At 34.9% G+C, this 19,877-nt stretch overlaps 1 protein-coding gene across 1 annotated transcript in view; it reads right to left on the bottom strand.

Moving 5' to 3' along the window:
• The window catches only part of LOC123658293 (protein Aster-B-like), a 56,594-nt gene that overhangs the window by 35,003 nt on the left and 1,714 nt on the right, over positions 1 to 19,877 (bottom strand). Inside the window, exons 3-4 of the mRNA XM_045593730.1 lie at positions 1,586 to 1,658; positions 782 to 988 (exon numbers count right to left, since the gene is read on the bottom strand). Coding sequence (XP_045449686.1) covers positions 782 to 988; positions 1,586 to 1,658 — 280 coding nt within the window. The remainder of the gene's footprint in view (positions 1 to 781; positions 989 to 1,585; positions 1,659 to 19,877) is intronic.

Here is a 19,877-nt window from a genome sequence, read left to right as displayed (position 1 = left end):
CTATAATTTGTTAGAAGATACCGATCAATAATAGTTATCCATTAAAATGGGGTGAGCCTTGCCAAATAGGCTGCATATAGGACATTGGGTCTGTTCCAATATACAATAAACTGAACTCAATCTGCTTGGAACTGTCCCACTTTTGGACACAGGTTCTCTTTATCCTCTCCATATAGGAAAAGGGCAGAAGGATTTACTACGCTGCTCCAATGTCGGTTGGTGGATAACTTTCCTACCATTAGTGATGATTGTTATCAAGTATTTATGATAACAAACCCTTGCACAAGGACATACAGATCAGTAACAAATGTCGTATGTCTCCCTTGTTGAGGCGGTAATCGAACTCGCGATACCGAGTTGAGGCGACTACTCACACTACTACACCAGAACGGTTATCAATTGTTCAACGATAACCCCAAACTCAAAACATAAATAAATAGTACGAGTCAATAAATGTATGGCTTATCATATTTTATTCAAATAAAATGGTTAAATTGAGGTTGGGCAATTAATGTTATTTGTAGAGTAGCAGTGGATAATGTATATATTGAATGAGAAGCTTTAGTTTTGAGCGACACACTATTTTCAAGTGTATATTTTTTTCTTATTGGTTTTAGTGGGTTCAGGAATTGTATCATATACCTGGGAACTCTGCTCTTACTCTTATGTAACAAATGTAGGCATCCTAATGTTTTTTTTTTAAATATTTTGGGTATATTTTAATATGGGACAAACATTTCCAATTTATGCTGCGTCTAATTGGCGTCCCTTTCATCTAGTAGTACATAAATAATTTAGTTAAAAATATTATAGTAATCAGTAGGAAGCCGATGATTTGCCATTGAGTCACGAATGTATGTGCAGAGGCAGGCGGGGTTGTTAGTACCTTATAATTATCCTTTTGTGTTAAATTAGCGATGTCAATACCGACCGGCACTTCATTTCCGAGTGACTGCGCTTGTAGAGACGAATCGCTTTTATCACTCCTCTGGAAGATAAAATTTTTATAATAAATAATAAACACCTCGAGTTTAACGGCATCCAGTGGGACCTTTTTATTAATTTAATATATTTTGACAGAATTCCATTAAAGAAAATGAGAATGAAATGCAAAGGCGGTCTTAGGATTTTATTAGAATTTTAGAATTTTTTCAGGGTCCAGAAACACAAATAACACAAATACAAGCGCCCTCGACAAACACTATAAAAAGACATCTGCACAGATCGTACAAACATTTTTTAGTGCGGATGAGCGGAGATCGAATCTACGACCGCTAGACAAATCCGTTGTTTAATTAAATACTTAATAATGGTAGAGAAATAATTTAGTCAATGATTTACAAGTTTGGTTGAAATATTTTTCTGGAAATTATCTATATAATTTTTGCGCGTAATTTTATCTTTAATAAAATAAAAAGAAAAACTGTATTTGAAGTTACCAAGCGTTAGCTTTAGATGGCGTACTAAAATTAAAACCTAGCTACGAAACGACGTCAGTACGAACTGTAGCTCATTGAGAACCAAACGAGGCATGTTTAACAAAGTTAACCTATTTTAAAGTGTAAAAAAAAAAGTATTTACTTACTTTATCATTATCTGTGATGTCCAACGTACTGTCTGTGTGTCGCAGCGACGGGGAGGGCGACCGAGACACGTTTCTGAAAACAAAGAAAACACACTCATTACGTATACATAATTATATAACTATAATAGATATAATATCAACACAGCTAATCCTGAATAAAGACTGCAAGTATCCTGGTCTCTCTCTCTCTCAACGTAGCTCTACCACAGTATGTACACGACGAAACTGCAGTAATGAAACGTGAACTACGCGTGTACTCAATTTCAAGTAACCGCACCGCAGTGACGTACCCAACGCAAAATTATTACCTTCAATACCATACTGTAGCTTAAAAATTAAATTTACGCATTCAATCAATAAAGGATCAAGATTAAAACTTATTTAAAATATTAAAACTAAAAAGTCTAAAGAATGCGTATAAGTAATTGTTTTAGTATTAGAATCGTTCGCACTTCTTTACTTGCTGTAGCAGTATGACCTACTTAAGATTTGGTATCGATTTTACGTTGATTTTCATACGGTCTAGTATATAGAATAAAAGTAACGTCAATGTACCTAAATAAAAGTCTTAACTGGGGTAGGGTACAACAGGAAATTTCCTGCTCAAAATCTGGAGCAGCCCGACTGGGGAAGTACCTCGACCTTACAGAAGATCACAGCTAAATAACACTGCCTTTTAAGCAGTTTTGTGTTCCTGTGGTGAGTAGCTAGAGTTCCTGGGAAGGGTCAGGGTTAGGGTCGGCAACGCACTATCAATTTTTCTGATATTCCATTCTGGAGTCCATAGGCAGTGTTCGGTTACTAGCAGGAGGATCATAAGATTGTTTGTATAAAATATGATGCATCATCAATATTACTATTTAGAAATCCGATTCACATTTTACACAACTGGTACCCACTTTATATCTCGATTTCTTTATATCATTTCACTGAGGTAGGATACAGTAGGAAATTTCCTGCTTTCCTCGATCTTATAGAAGATAACAGCTAAATAATACAGTTTTCAAGCAGTGTTATGTTCCTGTTGGTTGGTAAGGTAACCAGAGCTCCTGGCGGATTTGGGGATAGGGTCGGCAACGCGCTTGCGATGTTTCTGGTGTTGCAGACGTCTAAAAGCTACGGTAATCGCTTACCATCAGGTGAACCGTACGCTTGCTTGCCGACCTAGTTGTATATATATAAAAAATCACTATTGTGAAGTCAAATCAGGTCAAACTATTATTTCTTCAACATTTGCTGATCCGATGAAGCGAGTTAGTGACAAAACTCGAGTTTTCGGAGTGCTCTCGTCAAGCGAATGTGAAGGACGGTTGAATCGCGTGTCATTGAGATGGAACCTTGGTGTCTTGAGTAAATTAAGAGAATACGAAAAACTTGAAGAACAAGTTTTTGAATCCAGGCTAGAATGTCTGACCTTGAATTTATCTAAAAATATAACTTGGAAGTCTACTAAAGGTCATCTCTTGATATGGTGTCTAGTGTTGGAACATATTTAAGAAAACAGTTAAACTTTATTTAACGTATTCATTTCGTAACTTCAAAAATATAGCACATATTTACACCTATATATCAACTTAATAATTGTGTTATCGATAAAAAAACAGACTTTAATTATTACTATTAACAAAAGGTAGGTCGACGAAAAAATAGTCAAGTAATTACGCATTATAGGAGGTGACTCAAAAAGCACTAGTCAGATCTGGATTAAATTTGAATGGGATTACATAACAAGCACCATATTTTGATTTAAAAAAAAAAACATCGAAATCGACCCACCCAGAAAAAAAGGTAATAAGGTAAGACACATAAAAAATATATAAACGAATTGCGATTCCACTCCTTTTTTGAAGTCGGTTAAAAAAGCATAACTTATATTATGCATTATTACAAGCCGTCAAACAAAAATAAATGAATGATTGTACTGGGAACGGGTCTCCGAACATGACGATAAAAACGTTAATTGAAGCTCATCACTGTGAGACCATTAAAATTTTGTTTAGCCCTCCCATTACAGAGATTACTGACTATAATAAGTAATATTGTCAAATAAAAAAAGAAAAAAAAAACTTGAAAACTCCCCCGTTTATACCAAAGGAACTGTTATATACAGTATCTAACTTCTGCCCGCGATTTCGACGGCGTGGAACTTTTAACGGGAAACATTTCTGTGATTCATGGGTTTTGCAAAAGTTTTTACCTAGCGCAGCTCTAAAAAAAAAAACGATTTTGGAACATACAACCTTCTTCGATAAATGAGCTATCTAACAGTGAAAAAAGCTTTTCAAATCGGTCCAGTAGTTCCTGAGATTAGCGCGTTCAAGCAAACAAACAAACTCTTCAGTTTTATAATATTAAGAATAGATTTATTGAGAATACTACCTGTGCCCGCGAATTTTTTAAAAATTTAAGTAGTCTAAGATACTCCTCATTACATCAGCTATCTGCCAGTGAAAGTCCCGTCAAAATCGGTTCAACCGTTTCAGAGATTAGCCGGAACAGACAGACAGACAGAATATGTACCGTGTATACATCCATATGCATTTAGTAAAAAATTTATAGTATATCGGTTATTTTAATATTACAAACAGACACTCCAATTTTATTTATTTGCATAGATTAGACATTCTCATAGGTATATTGTCCAAATTAGACATTTGTTACCTAAATACTTCTGGTAAACATTTTAAAATACCTATCGTCTTACCAGTCTGTCAATAGAACATGTTTTATTTAATCAAAATTTTCCTTAAATCGAGTATATAATTATAGAGTATTTTTTTATTATGTTGGATTTTGATTGATTTTCCTCTTTCTTCATGTAGGGTCGAAGCATAATTCATCATGCTGCACCACTACGGGTTGGCGGATAATACTGTTAATAAATTATACCAATTTTCTATTTCTAATTTTTAATTATATTAATCTTTGTAAATTATTATTTTCTTCTATGTCATTAAACTTTTATCGATAAAGATATGCTACCACGAACAAGGTCGTTTTGGTGACATGTTAACCTACAGTGGCGATGACGATGATGACAATATAAGATAGGAGAATGATAATAATCTAATTTAGGAAATCTACTATTAGTTTGGAAATAAAAAACATACATTTATCTGTTTCCTTAACATTGATATTTTACTGGTTTGAGTTCGAATTTCATTCAAATTAGAGAAAAAAAAAACAACAACATTTTTAATTTTTCTTTCATCGCTGATCTATCCATATTTGTTAACCTATTGTCACTTCTGTACTCTTCTAAACTCAATCGATCACGCTTCTTCATTGAGGGTTGATGAATACACATTTTTTGAAGGTTCCTTCCGAACCTTGCCGGTATCCTGACAAAAACCGTCAAGAGTGACGGACAGAAAGCACGAGTTTACTTTTTGAGTCGAGAAATGCCGGTGCAAAACGTGAATATACTAATAATAAATAATAGTCAAGTATCCTAAGCCTATCCAGCAGAAATAAATATATAATAAATAGATAAATATTAATAATTACTATATCTAAATAAAGATATATTAAAAAAAAAACAAACCTTACTAACAGTAACATCGGTTAAGTGTATATTGTAAGTAGAACATAGGTGTACATATATGATAACTAGCAATCAAGTGTAAATATAGACATAGATAAGAAAAATATTAATGTACAGAAATAACGAATGAATGAATGATGTGTATACTTTTCCATCAAACAGTAATTGCAAGGGGAAAAAAACCGTATTGTCGGACCACGTCCTAGTTTTACTAGACAGTCACAGGACTGTCTATTTGCAGTTGTAATGAAAAATCGCTTGTGGTAGTAATAATGCATGTATGTTAACAAAACGCATGGGCATTTTGAGCCCGTGGATGTACATTTTTAAACAAAAAAAAAAAAAAAAAAAAACACCTATCCAGCATCACTGAGCGATAACTCAATAAAATTATAACAAAGATCGGTGACAGCTTTCAATTTCTTTTAACTCATACTCCACAGATAACAATCAATCACAACAGACCTATTCAGACCTTCAGACTATCAAGCTACGGCTATTATTTATTGCAAACAATGAAAACAAAAGTGTCGAGAACCGAGTCAAGGCTGTCGAAAACTCGTAAAACTGTGAAGCTCGCTCGATTTCAAAGAGGTGAAAACGGCACGTGTCTTTGTTTACGAGATAAAATGTAAATATGTACAGTTTCTTGTAACGCGCTGCATGAAATATGAATTTGTTTTAGATGTGTTTAACACAAGAGCGGATATGTACACTAGAAGTTGGTGCGATTAAACTAATCCATTATTTTGTATATACGGCAATGCTGAAACAAATATGAGAAAAAAATATGAGAAACTAGCCGACCCGTGCCCACTTCGTTGGGCGTTAATTATTATTATATTAACCAAATAACACATTTTAAGGAACAAATTTTATAGCACTTAAATAAACAATATGTTACTTCAATGCCATCTATTAAAAATCGAGAAAACGTCGTCGATAGACTAAAATAAGACTAAATTAATAACGTCGAAAGACTAATAAATTGTTTTCTAAGTGGCGATAGATGGCGCTAGTTTATTTACCATTTTGATATTATATTTTAATCTTTTTCTTATTTACTGAATTTTTTGTTCAATTACAATAAAATATAGCCTATGTCACTCCTGAATAGTGTAGCTTTCTGTTAGTGAAAGAATTTTCAAGATCGGATCAGTATTTGCAAAGATTACCCCCAACATACAAACAAAGTTATAAACTTTACCTCTTTATAATATTAGTATAGAAGTATAGATAACAAAAATCAGAAGCAAAACTAAATGACATAAGTTCACATCAATCATACGATAATGACAGTACCTAGATAAGTTTTTCACGAGGTCTCTCAATTGTTGGCTCCGAGCAAATAGTTCTGATTATATTATTAGTTTTTAGAAACATAAAGTTAAGAACTAAATGGGTTGCGCAATTAACGCGTGTCTTTGTCATTTTAGCCTTATCATAATTTATATTTTCTTTAGATTTACATACAAAAAGTAAAACTGAGGGAGAACAATTTAAAATTGACTTATCGCTTAACAGCGGTTTTCCTCAGACAAGCAACGTTAGGGAGATCATGTGAAACACGACGAGTCTCAAAACGGATTAACTATACATTTGTATAACTTAACATTATAGAACAACACACGCACACACATACACATAGATAACATATACACATTTTGTCCGGTTTTGGCGTTAATTGGCACTTAACGAGTTACAAATATATAAATAAATATCTTGTAATTTCACACACGGTCATGTTTCTAATGTAATTCAATGCTTGTGTTATAAGGTAACAGCCGACTGGTATAGCTAAATATATTGTAAAAATAAATGGAAATAATACCTATATAAATATTACATCCAGACGCGGGCGGGAATTGAACCCATAACCGCCGGAGCAGAAAGCAGGGACGCTACAAACTGAGCCAATGGACTAGTCAAAACAGTTAGCACAATGGTCACGGCAGCCGATTCTAACGCTGGTTCCAGGATACAATCATCATGTGTTACTAGAGGTTATAGAGAAGTTAATAGTGGTCAGGCGTTTAAGTTCATGTTTTGCAAGTTTTCAGACAACTAATACGTGATTTAGTCCAACTGGACACCGAGAAATGTTACGTTATACAAAAAAAAAAAAAAAACAAATCACTAAATACTAAGCGCAGAACTCAAGAGAGGTTGGACCAATTCGAGCAGTTTTTTTTTTCAAATGTTTTCTAATGCTTTGAAGATTCTTACGAAATAAAAATTGTATGAAACTCCGCAAAAATTGGGACATTTAAAAAAATATAATACTAAGTTGGTCTGCTAGCTTATTAAAATATTTAAACATAATTCAATTAAGCCCTTAGCCTACATGAAGAAAGAGGCTGAAAGTCAGCTGTAGAATGATACAAGCTGAATCAATCAAGTAGTAAACATTACGAATATTTCTAAGCACAAATAAGTACCCAAACGAAAAACAGAACTACCAACAACTTCTATTACAATCTCACATCTAAATACGAATGACGATTACTTCACATCGTTTTACGAGTTTACAATGATTAGATGATTACGTGCACGAGCGGAGAAAGTTAGAAATTATCTATAACGAGAGACTTATGATTTATCCGACTGCAGAGGAAATACAAAACAACAAGCGCAGTTGAAATTCATAAAAGACTAACTGCGTTTCGTGGTTTTGTCTGATTACTGATCACGTGGAAAAGTCGGCACTAAATTTTTGTACCTGTTTTCGATATTTAGATGTCTTCATTTGTCCATTATTTCATTTTGTCTATGTACTTTTCTTAATTAAAAGAAATATAAAATATAAAAAACAGCAGGACTGAAATAATAACTGGTATTTAATGGTCATTATTTATGTGATCTCAGACAGAAAATGTGAGTTTACCGGAGACCGCCACTTGCCGTATACAACTAATTATTTTAACTAGTGGTCGCCCAGAGGCCGAACATCGACCATATTTAAAAATTAAATTAAATAAAAATATAAAGAATCTTAAAAAAAAATCAATTAGTCTACAGACTTTGACAATTAACAAAAAAGATATGCGTGTGTGAGTCAAATACACGGTAGTGTGTGTTGTATTTTTTTATTGATTTAATGTATATTTTATGTATAATTAAAAAAAAATAGCATTCTGCACTCCTTCTTTAGCCGTCCAATGGCGGGATAACCATCTAAGCGCTGGCTTTGAAACACACAGGCCGAAGACGGGCAGCAGCGTCTTTGGAGCGACAAAGCCAGCCCTGCGGTCACCAACCCGCCTGCCCAGCGCGGTGACTATGGGCAACACACATGAGTTCACGCATTTTTGGCGCGAACTTGTTGAGGCCTATGTCCAGAAGTGGACTGCAATAGGCTGGAATGATAATGATGATGATGATGATGACTCCTTCTCTATATAAACTATAAGTGTGCGAAATTTCATACTCCTCCGTCCGCGCAATTTTAGTTCAAAAAGGGGTACAAAGTTTTTGCTTCACGTATTAATATTGTATAGAAGATAAGTATAGCCGTATTTCACTTTTAAAAATTCGATCAGTTTTAAAGGAATAGTTTTGTATTGTACACTTTAGTATTAATATACTGTAATAACAGAGGTAAGGTACAGCAAAAAAATTTGGAGCAGTCCGACCGGGGAAGTACCTCGACCTTACAGAAGATCACAGCTAAATAAAATACTGCTTTCTATTAATTCGAACCAAAACCTAGAAAACGTGTTAAAAAAACCCCCCACCCCATAAAAGCGAAACTCTTTGTTGTAAAACATTGTTTATACTAAAAATAGTTTCGCGTCTAACGAAGGTCAACTAAATATAGTTTTGCAAAGTTAATTACCGCTACTCCAGCAATAGTGAGAGCGGAGCGCGAGATACAAAAAGGGTTACATTTACCTAACTAATTTTAATTTGTTAATCATTTCGAGACTTTGAATTTGTAAATTATTCCCACATTTCAAAGAATGGAAATTAAATTATAAATTTGTATCTTTAGAGGTTTTAATTAATAAACAGTAGGTATTAGAATTTTATAATGCACAATTAGTTTTGTTATTGTAGTTATAATTTAAAAATCCCATATTGACCAATTTGAAACACGAAATTGTTATCTTGCTATCTGTAGCATAAAATTGATGACACGCTTCATAGTAAACAGTAAAGTAATTTCACAAGAACTGGCAAATTCCGCTAATGGATGAATACATACATTTCTCTTAATTAATAATGGATCCTACATATCAAAATATGAAGGGCGCTAATTTACCCACTGACTAATCACCAGTTTTAGAGTATGGGGGCTGAACGAACGGTACAGTGCCATCTGATGGTAAAAGAACGTCGCACATGAACAACAGTCACATCAGAGGAGCTGCCATTGCCACGCTTTACATAAAAGACTAGCTATGCCCGCGACTTCGTCCACGTGGAATTTAACGAAAAAGTTATCGTTCAGTTCGCAGAGTTTATACAATAAACAAATTTCTAATATAAAAGTAGTTTCTGTTACTCCTTACGATATAAACTATCGACCAGTGAAAGTACCATCAAAATAGGTCCAGCCGTTTCAGAGATTAGCCGGAACAAACAGACAGACAAAAATTGTAAAAATGTTATTTTGGTATATGTACCGTGTATATATGTTGCAGTCAAAACTCTTAACCAGTCAAAAGCACTATTGACTAGCAAAATCAGTCAGAAGTACTTTTGACCGTTTGCTTTAGTCAATAACACTTTTGACTAAAATAACAGTTAAAAGTACTTTTGCCCAATGGAGCTGGTTAAAAGTACTTTTGACTAAATGATTCCGTCAAAAGTGGTTTTGACTGGTTGTATCAGTCAAAACTTAAAAAGTTAAGGTGGTCAATAAAAATAACGACAAACGCACATATAAACTTTATATTACTCATTATTAGTGGAGAACGTACTGACTGATATTAGAACAAAAATGAGTGACTACGAAAAGAAAGAAGGCTTTTTGCAAAGAATTTTAGCGATGGAAGATATGAAAGATAGTCATTTCAATGTGATGACAAAAGAAAAATTTAAAAAGTTTGCAATGGCTGTGGAAAACGCGAAATTTAATGAAAAGGAAACACCATTACAGTACAGTAGACTACAACGCTTAAACATATTGAAGTTTGTGGTATAAAAAAATTAGTTACAAACACAGAACCTGTCAAATATTTTCGCCGGCTGAGGAAATCTACGACATTATTGACGCTGCTCATATTTCTATAGGGCATGGTGGTCGCGATAGACTTAAGAATGAAACGGAAAAAAAGTACGCTAATATTACAAAAGAAATGATTAATATATATTTATCAATGTGCGAAGTATGCCAAAGGAAGAAAAGCAAGAAAAGGATGGGTCAGGCTTAGAAACCGATCCTCCACACTGAAATGAACAGCCGCTGCCAAGTCGATCTGATTGACATGCAGTCGCAAGAAGATCGTGGGCATAAATTTATTATGGTTTATCAGGATCATTTGACTAAATTTATTCACATCTAACGAGTTAATAGTGCTTTTGACTGACGCTTTTTTGCAGTTAAAAATACTTTTGACGGAGAGCGTCAGTCAAAAGTATTTTTAACCGCGAATTTGCAGTCAAAAGTACTAATAACCAATAATTTTCAGTCAAAACCACTTTTGACCAACTTGTCCAGTCAAAAGTACTTTTGACTGATTTCGCTAGTCAATAGTACTTTTGACTGGTTAAGAGTTCTGACTGCAACATATACATATACATCCATATGCATTTAGTAAGAAGTGGTTATTTTTAATATTACAAACAGACACTCCAATTTTATTTATTTGTATATTGATATCTTGTACACTCGAACGAGTCGTTGAAAACCCCTATATTATAGCGCTCAGGGAATCTTCCTAAAAATGTTACTAGAATCTTCCTAAATCCTTGTACAAAAATGCACATTACATGCACACACAACATGCAGGGCACATGTATGAAGTTGAAGTTTGAGGTAGATTAGTAGAAATGATTAATTAATAAATAAAGTATACGATGATATACATCGAAGCCATATTTTTTTATCTATTTTCAAGCGTCGATAAATTGTCTGATTGATATCAGCAAGTGATTAATTGATAAATACGAATATTCGTTCACAGCGCTGAGTGTATTTTTTCTGTAAGGGCATATAGAAGACACTCGCACAAAATTTATCAATAAATATCTATGGTTAGTACTTATGGTAATATGAAAATTCTCAGTCAGATTTTAGATAGATTTTAGCTTGAAAATCCGTCAAAATACATTTTCTGTACACATATTGTAAGAATTACTTTAAAACACGTTTTTTTTATATATATATCACTAGGTCGGCAAACAAGCGTACGGCTTACCTGATGGTAAGAGATTACCGTGGCTTATAGACGCCTGCAACACCAGAAGCATTGCAAGCGCGTTGCCGACCCAATCCCCAATCAAGAGCACTGGACTCTGGTCACCTTACTCACCAACAGGAACACAATACTGCTTAAAAACAGTATCGAATTAATCAGAAAGCAGTATTATTTAGCTGTGATCTTCTCTAAGGTAGAGGTACTACCCCAGTCGGGCTGCTCCATTTTTTGAGCAGGAAATTTCCTGCTGAGCCCTACCTCAGTTAAATACGTCCTCTAATGTATACAATTCTAAATTTATTAGATGTTCAAGATTACAAGACGATATATAGAAGATATATAAATAATTATTTGAATTTGAATCCAATTCGAACGGTTTCATCAATTGGTGTTACAATCTTATATATAAAATTGTCGTGTCACAATGTTAGCTACAACACTCCTCCGAAACGGCTGGACCGACTTTTATGAAATTTTGTGTGCATATCGGGTAGGTCTGAGAATCGGCCAAAATTTTCATACCCTTAAGTTATAAGGGGGAGGGGATTAAGGGAGTTAATATGGCATATATAGCAAAACAACGTTTGCGGGGTCAGCTAGTTTTCTTATAAATTAATTATCAGTCAGTCAGTCAGAATAAATAATAATAATCATTATTATTATCAGACTATTCACAAATTATGACTAATATTCAGTAGAAATTATTTATTATTACACAATAATGTTGGGTAGAACTAAAGAAACGAAATAATTTAGAACCATAACGACGCGTTGGCTACTGGTTGTAGATTGGGCAGTAGCACAAACTCCGCACAAGACAAAGTATGGGCCACACAGATGTTAATCGTTGTTTGAGCGTTTGTATCGGTGCTATGTGTGTGTGTGTGTGTGTGTCTGTATCCTCAACACAGAGTTTACATAAACCGAGTACCGTAGAGTGTGAAGCATATATTTTATGATTTTAATTAGAAACCAAAAAATTTTCTCTTAAATTAAAGCGATCAACATATATTTAATTATTGTTTTTTTTTTTTTATGGTACTAGGTCGGCAAACAAGCGTACGGCTCACCTGATGGTAAGCGATTACCGTAGCTTATAGACACCTGCAACACCAGAAGCATCGCAAGCGCGTTTCCGACCCAATCCCCCCTTCCCGGCAAAAGCTCTGGTCACCTTACTCATCAACAGGAACACAATGAAACACTGCTTGAATGCAGTATTATGTAGATGTGATCTTCTGTAAGGTCAGTTACCTTACCTCAGTTAAAATGACAGTTTGTTCTGCATTCCATGTATCATCAAGGATTGAATAACGAATCGTTCTCGTATATTTTCGTCACACATTATCATTTAGCATGTTAAAATCGCCGTGAACCGAGCAAACGGTCACGCTCGGCCGCGGATTGAGCAAAAACGTTAAAACTTCGAGCTGACTCACCGAGATAGGAGAGCGGTTCTCGCGAAGGTTTATTACACCACTCGATCGAATTATATTATACTTATTGTTAAAATTTGTAACAACAGTGATAGCCACTAGACTGTGACAGTACACTATACGGTGATGTATACTAGGACATAGGCTAATTACATAGGTACGGATGTGTGTTTTGACCAAAATTGCCTTGATACCATAAAATGATATGTCAATTATAATGGTCAAAATGTTGATCTTGATTATTCTAGAAAATTCCAGTAATTAGAATTCAGAACGGGACAAGAATACCTGTGTGATAGCTTCATATTCGTCAAATCGTATCGTCGTTTTTCTACCACCGAATTCGTTCATCAATCTAAATCATCACCGATTTCGTCAATATTTTGCGATATTGAACCTACAATATGTAATGCGATTTTCGACACGAGATTATGAGAAAATAGATACCATGAGTGCAGTCCTTGTGGGTTTCCCCACCGTGCCTCGGAGAGCAAGTTAAACCGTCTGTCCCGGTTGTTATCGTGTACCCCTGATAGCGATTGTTACTGATAGTATGGAATATATCCGCCAACCGGCATTGGAGGAACGTGATGGATTAAGCTCTGATCCTTCTTCTACATGGGGAAAGATGCCTATTGCCCAGCAGTTGGATATTACAAGCTGAAGCGTCATATACCATGATGAAAAGAAGGGTACGTTCTGACTGATGGTAAGCGAGCACCGTAGATTATGGACGCCACGAACACGAGGAGTATTTCCAGCGCTTTGCCAACCCTACTCCCGGGCCTCCCCAGGAGCTCTGGCTACCTAACCCACCATAGACACACAGCACTAATTGCGAGAAGTGTTATTTAGCTTCGATCTTCTAACTAATCAATGGTAATTTTTATATCATTACTGCCTCACAGGACTCTTAAAAGGGGTCAAGTAAGACGATTTTATTGACATTGAACTATAATTGATGATAACATATAAATTATTATGCTAGATTAAATGTACGTCGTATTTCTAAATAAAATTTCATTCACTGTAACCGAAATCCGAAGTTTTCATGTTTTTAACGCCTCAGGCGCTCCATTACACTGCTAGTGTGAAAGAAATTGTTTAAAAAACTCATAATAATATGAGTAGTACAATGTTGATGGTATTTTTTGTTAGCGGTTTTGGATTATAGAAGGGCTTGGTTACATTAAGAATCATTCGATGGACTCTTTTTACTTATTAGTCATATCTTAATATATATAAATCTCGTGTCACAATGTTTGTCCGCGATGAACTCTTAAACTACTTAACCGATTTTAATCAAATTTGCACACCGTGTGCAGTTTGATCCGACTTGAAAGATAGGGTATATTTTGTTTTGATATATGTAATTATTATATTAAAAAAAAAAAATAAGGCGATACGAAGTTTGCCAGGTCAGCTAGTAATATTTATAGGTTTTTATATGATAAAGTTTTAACACTTTGATTTTTGTATTGTCTATTTAACGGTAACAACACAACAAAACAATAAACGCCTAGACCACAAACGTTTATATGGCAAAATCGTTAAGTGTATATATATATGCAAGAATCGAATTCAAACCGCTAGCGCCTTTTTTTTCGCGAGGAAAATCCTTTATGGATCCAGCGCGGGGGCGCCAGAGGGTTATGTCAGACTCCTACTGCCTAAAAACCAACACGTGTGAGCAGTCGTCCGCCTGGCTGGGGCGAGATGGGGTCGCGCTAGCATTCGCCACCTCGTCCCGGTAAACCGCTAGCGCCTGAACCAGCTACTGTGTCCACTCCATATATAAATAAATACAAAATGACTTCCTCGATATTTTAATCCGTACGTATCATCTTTAAATAACTGAACTCAATTCAATTCCGGTTTCAACGATACGGCCTTGCACGCTAAAATTTTGCTTGCAAGTTTTTTGTTGTTACGATGGCACAGATACTGCATTTTAACTGATTACTTAAAAAGGAGTCAAAAATATTTTTGGGTGTAATCTTTTTATTTTGGGTACTTTTCCTGGGGATACCATTATTTCCTTTCTTTGGTTCTGTGCCCCGAACCTCAGCATCAATAAAGCCTCAGCACTGTCACCGACGCAGTGACACTCAATCACGGTATTAATAGGGTAGTTATAAAAAATATTAATATTGCATTTGAGGCGTATGTTTATAAAATAATTTGTACTGATACCTGAATAAAATATCGTTAAATTTCTTAAATAGAAGCGTAAATCCGTAATCCTCCTGTTCTACACTCACTAATGTCATTTTTACACAATAAATATATCCACATATGTATTTATTATTACTGAGCCACTTCACGAATACCTACAAAACCACACTGTCATTCCCGATAAGATAATTTTCGTAACTTGATAAATATTTCTTTGGGAAATCGTCAATCCCTACAATCAAAGTATACTTTTTTAGACGATATAAAGTCTATTGTTTACGGAATCAAAGAAATATGTACAAAAATTAATCGTTACAACGCAAGAAATCCTTGTCAGTGTTAAGCTTTGTCTAATGTTATTGGCGTCTTCCGATAACTTATAAAATAACAATTAAATATTCAAACAAAGAGTTCTTGTACTAGAGCTAATTTTATTTCTGACGTAGTCGATAGACTACGTGGATCGTAGTCGATGGGCGCGAGATTAAATCCGAAATAGTATTAGAAACTTTTGCACTCTGTAGGGAAATATTACGAAGCAGTGTCGGCCAAAAATGGAGTACCTATTGGCGGATCTCAATTTTTATTGTCTTTTTTTAGATTTTATTTCTACAGCTGCTAAACATGTACCGCGCAATACTACCACCAATATGGTAAAGAATTAAAAATACAGTGATAAGAACAATTTCGATATACCCTCATAAAATCACAGAAATTACGAGGAGGTTTGTATATAGGAAGGGCTAGTTTTGTGTGGTTGTATGAGTTCTAATTTATATATTCATATTTCATATTATATATCATTTCGTTACAAAAAATAATAATAATAATAACCCTAACCTTTCTAACTTTAAAATGACGGTTCTTAATCTAAAGCCTAACCAGTCTAACTAATACTGCTGTCAAGCAGTGTTCCTGTGGTGAGTCAGGTGAGAGCTTCTGAGGGGGATTTCTGGTGTTGCAGGCGTCTACAGACTACGGTTATCGCTTACCATCAGGTAAGCCGTACGCTTGTTTGCCAACCCAGTAGAATATATTTTTTTATATATTTTAAATATTTTAACAATACTATCTAATGACTAATAAATAGATTCTTTCTTTTTTTCTAATTTTTTTTTGCACTAAAAATATACACAAATCCGAACACACAGGTATATAAAGATAGTTAAAATATAAATGGCACGCAAATATAATTATAGATTAGTGTAGATAAAGATGGAATTTAAACCTTACGTTTTTGAAAACAAAGTTGAACAGTATCACACGCAACTATGTATTTTTACAAAGAGTTGTAGATTGTAATCGTTTGATAGTGTATTTTATAAAGAATATATTATATACTTGAAATGAAATATACATATATAAGAATTTTATATTATTGCCTAATAGTTGACTTAGTAAACTTAGTACTGTCATATTGTTTTCTAATATTTACACGAATTTCACACGTTATAACGAAACAACTTTAATCTATCGCGGTTTATTAGTTTTTTAAAGGTGATCAGAGCTAGAGGCAATCGGGGATAGGGTCAGCAACGCGCTTGCGATGCTTCTGGTGTTGCAGCCGTCTATAAACTACGGTAATCGCTTACCATCAGGTAAGCCGCACGCTTGTTTGTCGACCTAGTTGTATAAAATAATTGATATCAGCGCGCTCAACCAAACAAACAAACTATTCAGCTTTATATTATTAGTTAAGATAACGATGTAAGAATAACGTAAATGCAACGACAGTTTTGGCAACAGTTAGCAGACTACGAGGCGTACTGTCGCCCTTGAACGATCTTTCCCCACTCTTTCCCCCACTCCTTCGAGTTATATTGAGAATAACAAACGTTCCATTAAATATGATGTTAACAGCATTAAATCTTTAAATCTTGTTAAAACATTAATAAAAATACGTTAGACTAAGAACATTTGTTAAGTGATTTAAAACGCTATTTGTTTGTAGGTAAAATAAATTTATGTACAGTCCACTAAATAAGTTCTAAATGTTTTTCTTTTGATTAAACTAAACCTAAATGCACTCCACCTACACTCCAGTTTTAACCGACTTCCAAAAAAAAGAGGAGGTTCTCAATGCGATTGTATTTTTTTGTATGTATGTTACTTCAGAACTTTTGACTGGGTGGACCGAAAGAAAAAATTTAATCGAAAGTTGGTGCGTGTCATTTAAATTATATGTAATTTTTTTACACAATTATGTCGATAAACACAACTGCTCACTTGATAATAGTAAGCGGTTACCGTAGCCTATGAAACATTACAAGCGCGTTACTCTACCCCAATACCACCTCCAGGACTGGTCACCTTACTCACCACAGGAATAATACTGCTTGAAAGCAGTATTATTTAGGTGCGATCTTCTCTAAGGTCGAGGCACTTCCCAAGTCGGGATGCTACAGATTTTGACCAGGATATATTCTTCTATGCATTATTTTAACGACTTCATATTAGAGTAGATCTCGATTTTAATCTGACACATTGCTCAATACTAGTTAGTGGGTAGGACAGACCAATGTGTTGTATATAACTGTAGAGTCTATAAAGATATGACGTCTTTACAATATTATAACTATTAGAACATAGTATAAAACAAAGTCGCTTTTTCTGTCCCTAAAATTAATCCCTTAAATCTTTAAAACTACGCAACGGATTTTGATGCGGTTTTTTTTAAATAGATAGAGTGATTGAAGAGAAAGGTTTATATGTATAATACATGCATAATATAATAGAGGAACACTGATAGTTTTTGCAACCGTGCGAAGCCGGGGCGGGTCGCTAGTTATAATTATAAATCCTGACTTCACAACTAGAATTGTAACAACTGACTATCACAATCACAAATATTAACACAGAGAGTCAACAAACTTTGCAGTAACAACGCTAAACGATATAATTGTATCGATTTTAGAACTGTTGCTGAACTGTTCCTTGTTGATGTAACGAAGACCAGCCTGTAACATCTCACAGCTGGGCCAAGGCCTCTTTCTTCACGTAGGAGAAGGATCGGAGTGTACCCACCACACTGTTCCACTGCAGGTTGGCGGTTTATTGGGTGTTGATTGAACAACCATACTTATTTCATTTATTTTTGGCGATTATATGTACAATATTAGCGCAATCAGTATATAGTTAAAAATTTAATTTTAAAATACATTCTCTTTGCTTTTCTTAACCTTTGGTCCTTCTTAAAACTTATATAATAATTAACTCGTTTTGAGATTATTAGGATTAAATATAACAGTATGACTTTGCATAATTCAGTAATTTAAATTCTATTAAATAATTAAGGTATATAAAAATCATATGTGTATAATATTTTTTTTTTATGTCACAAGGTCGGCAAACAAGCGTACGGCTCACCTGATGGTAAGCGATTACCGTAGCTTATAGACACCTGCATCACCAGAAGCATCGCAAGCGCGTTGCCGACCCAATCCCCAATCCCCCCGGGAGCTCTGGTCACCTTACTCACCAACAGGAACACAATACTGCTTGAAAACAGTATTATTTAGCTGTGATCTTCTGTAAGGTCGAGGTACTACCCCAGTCGGACTGCTCCATATTTTGAGCAGGAAATTCCTGCTGTGCCCTACCTGTTTATATTAAATATATTTAACATTTGTATGGATAGCCTGGCGTCCACATGCAATGGTGACCCTGCACTATCAGGTGGACAGTATGCGTGTTTGCCACTCTAGTGTAGAGCGACAAGCGGGGACCGTCATTTTTCTCCAGCACTATGTGATAACGTGATTACGTGATTATTACGTGACGACATAGGAAAGCAGATAAATCAATATTTGACAACAGATAAATTTGCTTAGTCTCAGCATTTTGAGACAAATTTACTGAAAACAGTGACAGCTACTTCAAGCCGGGAGCTAATATTAAAGTGGATGGACAACTCTTTCCAATGAAATCTCTGGTCTGATCTCAGATTCCAGTTAGGTGGCTACAGCTTGCTAAATTGCTAGATATTGTACAAAAATACAACAGCAGAAAATATCTTAAAGACAGTTTAGGTTTTCTCTATCGACATGCAGAAGAATATGTTTCAAAATATCAGACTTCCAAACAAAAACGACACGAACTTGCATACAAACTTTTAAGTGACACTATTATTTTATGCTAATATTGTCAAATCATCATTACAGCCTATACAGTCCACTGCTGGACGTAGGCCTCCACAAGTTTACGTCAAAAACAACGTGAACTCATGTGTTTTGCCCACAGTCACCACGCTGGGCAGGCGGGTTGGTGACCGCAGTACTGGCTTTGTCGCACCAAAGACGCTGCTGCCCGTCTTCGGCCTGTGTATTTCAAAGCCAGCAGTTGGATGGTTATCCCGCCATCGGTCGGCTTCTTAAGTTCCAAGATGGTTGTGGAACCTTGTTATCCCTTAGTCGCCTCTTACGACACCCACGGGAAGAGAGGGGGTGGCTAAATTCTTTAGTGCCGTAGCCACACAGCACAATATTGTCAAATATGATATTGAAATAACAATAAGACTACACAATTTTTGGAATACATGCAAAAAAAAGTATTGTGGAAAGTATATACAGAGCTACGTTTATATAGATTGTGATAGACAAACTGAATAATTGAACATTTTGTTATTTAATAGCTATTTTTTCTCAAATGAAAAGAAAACCGAATACAATTTACATCGACAGGTAATAAAATGAGAATATCATCAAACACATTATTAGGGATAGCTCAAAAACTACACATTAGTCCTCACTCAAATAAAAAAAAAAGAAAATGCACAA

This window comes from Melitaea cinxia, chromosome 12 (assembly GCF_905220565.1).
Source record: "Melitaea cinxia chromosome 12, ilMelCinx1.1, whole genome shotgun sequence".
In the NCBI taxonomy this organism is placed as follows: Eukaryota; Metazoa; Arthropoda; class Insecta; order Lepidoptera; family Nymphalidae; genus Melitaea; species Melitaea cinxia.
Note: the sequence above shows the minus strand (reverse complement) of the source record. Positions and strands in the feature narration are given on the sequence as shown.